Source organism: Sprattus sprattus (assembly GCF_963457725.1).
Source record: "Sprattus sprattus genome assembly, chromosome: 10".
NCBI classification, from domain to species: Eukaryota; Metazoa; Chordata; class Actinopteri; order Clupeiformes; family Clupeidae; genus Sprattus; species Sprattus sprattus.
Window position 1 is genome coordinate 16,747,815 of NC_137908.1, and position 2,500 is coordinate 16,750,314.

At 39.7% G+C, this 2,500-nt stretch overlaps 1 protein-coding gene across 1 annotated transcript in view; it reads right to left on the reverse strand.

Moving 5' to 3' along the window:
• Positions 1–2,500, reverse strand: part of grip2b (glutamate receptor interacting protein 2b) — a gene marked incomplete at its 5' end in the record, with an annotated part of 125,826 nt that overhangs the window by 25,939 nt on the left and 97,387 nt on the right. The window contains 2 exons of the mRNA XM_080846383.1: positions 1–70; positions 550–675. The exon at positions 1–70 is cut by the window's left edge and continues 86 nt beyond it. Coding sequence (XP_080702509.1) covers positions 1–70; positions 550–675 — 196 coding nt within the window. The remainder of the gene's footprint in view (positions 71–549; positions 676–2,500) is intronic.

The window sequence follows — 2,500 nt, forward strand, 5'->3', positions numbered from 1 at the left end:
GTGCTGGACGTCTGGCTGGTCATCCCAGAGGTGGTGGTGGAACCAGGAGAAAAGTTAGTGGACACCACAGCTGAAGGAAGAGAGAGAGAGGGAGAAATCGAGATGGCAGAGAGGGATAGAGGAGAGCAGGATATGATGAACACCAGAGACGTAGAGAAAGAGGTTGAGCTGGACATGACCTTGAGTTTTACTTTGTTGCTTGCATGTTATATTTACACACTAAATTGTGTTCTAAACAATCACATACTGTATGTATGTATGTATGTATGTATAAACAGCATGCATGTACTATGTATGTATGTATGTATGTATGTATGTATGTATGTATGTATGTATGTATGTATGTATGTATGTATGTATGTATGTATGTATGTATGTATGTATGTATGTATGTATGTATGTATGTATGTATGTATGTATGTATAAATCATGTGTACTATGTGACAGACAGACAGGCATATCTCCACATGAATAGATAGATAGGACAGATAGACTGATGGGCATATACAGTGGGATAGAGCCTGTTACATAGCTGTTATATACGGTTACATTTACAGTAGTCCTGGCTGTTGGAGGTGCTCCAGGTGGAGGTCTTGCAGTTGCCAGTGTGCTGGGAATTGCAGTAGTTCACACATGGATCCCAGGAGTGAGGGTGGTCACTTTTCAGGACCTTCACTGCAAAACACAAACACACACACACACACACACACACACACACACACACACACACACACACAGTGTTAAGGGTACTAGTAACAGTCAGTAACAGTCAGTAAACACAGCTCCATCACTTCCCTTTATGCTAATATAATACGATCACCCACTTCAGCGATATTCAACAGACGCATTTTTCTCACAAGGGGCATTTATGAGTAAGTGCAGAAAAAAGCTGAGGTGGGGAGTCCATGCGAAACTGGCTTTGGTAATTTAGCTGGTGAAAATGTAATCATTTAAATAAAACATACAGCTGCAGAAAAAATTAAGAGACCACTTCAGAATTATCATTTTCTCTGGTTTTACTATTTATTGTTATGAGTTAAAGTAAAATAAACATTTTTGTTTTATTCTATAAACTACTGACAGCATTCCTACAAAATTTCAAATAAAAATATTGTCATTTAGAGCATGTATTTGCAGAAAATGACAATTGGTCAAAATAGCAAAAAAGATGCAGTGTTTTCAGATCTCGAATAATGCAAAGAAAACAAGTTCGTATTCATTTTTAAACTACACAATACTAATGCTTTAACTTAGGAGGAGCTCTCCACCAGTCTTTCACATTGCCGTTGGGTTACTTTATGCTACTCCTGGCGCAAAAATTCAAGCAGCTCGGCCCCTTTTCATGGCTTGTGACCATCCATCTTCCTCTTGATCACATTTCAGAGGTTTTTAATTGGATTCAGGTCTGGGAATTGGGATGGCCATGACAGGGTCCTGATCTGGTGGTCCTTCATCCACACCTTTACTGGCCTGGCTGTGTGGCATGGGGCATTGCCCTGCTGTAAAAACACTCCTCAGAGTAGGGCAACATTGTCAGAGCAAAAGGAAGCAAATTTTTCTTCCAGGACAACGTTGTACTTTGCCTAGCTGAGGTTTGTAAAAGACCATAAGGATTTAACCAAAGCGGACTGGAGGTCATCTTCTAAGTTCATCATCTCTGATGAGTCCAATTTTTAGCTTTGCCCAACACATGGCCATCTGATGGTTAGACGGAGACCTACAAGCCACAGAGTCTTGCACCTACTGTGAAACTTGGTGGAGGATCAGTGATTATCTGGGGGTGCTTCAGCAAGGCTGGAATCGGGCAGATTTGTCTTTGTGAAGGACGCATGTATCAAGCGAGGTACAAAGTTTTCCTGGAAGAAACCTTGCCTCCTTTTGCTTCGACAATGTTCCCCAACTCTGAGGAGTCTTTTTTCCAGCAGACAATGCTCCATGCCACACAGCCAGGTCAGTGAAGGTGTTGATGAAGGACCACCACATCAGGACCCTGTCATGGCTAGTCCAATTTCCAGACCTGAATCCCATTTAAAAGCGGTGGAATGTGATCAAGAGGAAGATTGAAGGTCATAAGCCATCAAACAAAGCCGAGCTGCTTACATTTTTGCGCCAGGAGTAGTATAAAGTCACCCAAAGGCAATGTGAAAGACTGGTGGAGAGCATGCCAAGACACATTAAAGCTGTAATTGTAAATCAAGGTTATTCCACCAAATATTGATTTCTGAAATCTTCCTAGGTTAAAACATTAGTATTGTGTTGTTTAAAAATGAATATGAGCTTGTTTTCTTTGCATTATTCGAGATCTGGAAACACTGAATATTTTTTGTTAGTTTGACCAATTGTCATTTTTCTGCAAATAAATGCTCTAAATGACAATATTTGTATTTGAAATTCGGTAGAAATATTGTCAGTAATTTATAGAATGAAACAAAAATGTTAATTTTACTCAAACACATACCAATAAATAGTAATACCAGAAAAACTGATAATTTCGAAGTGG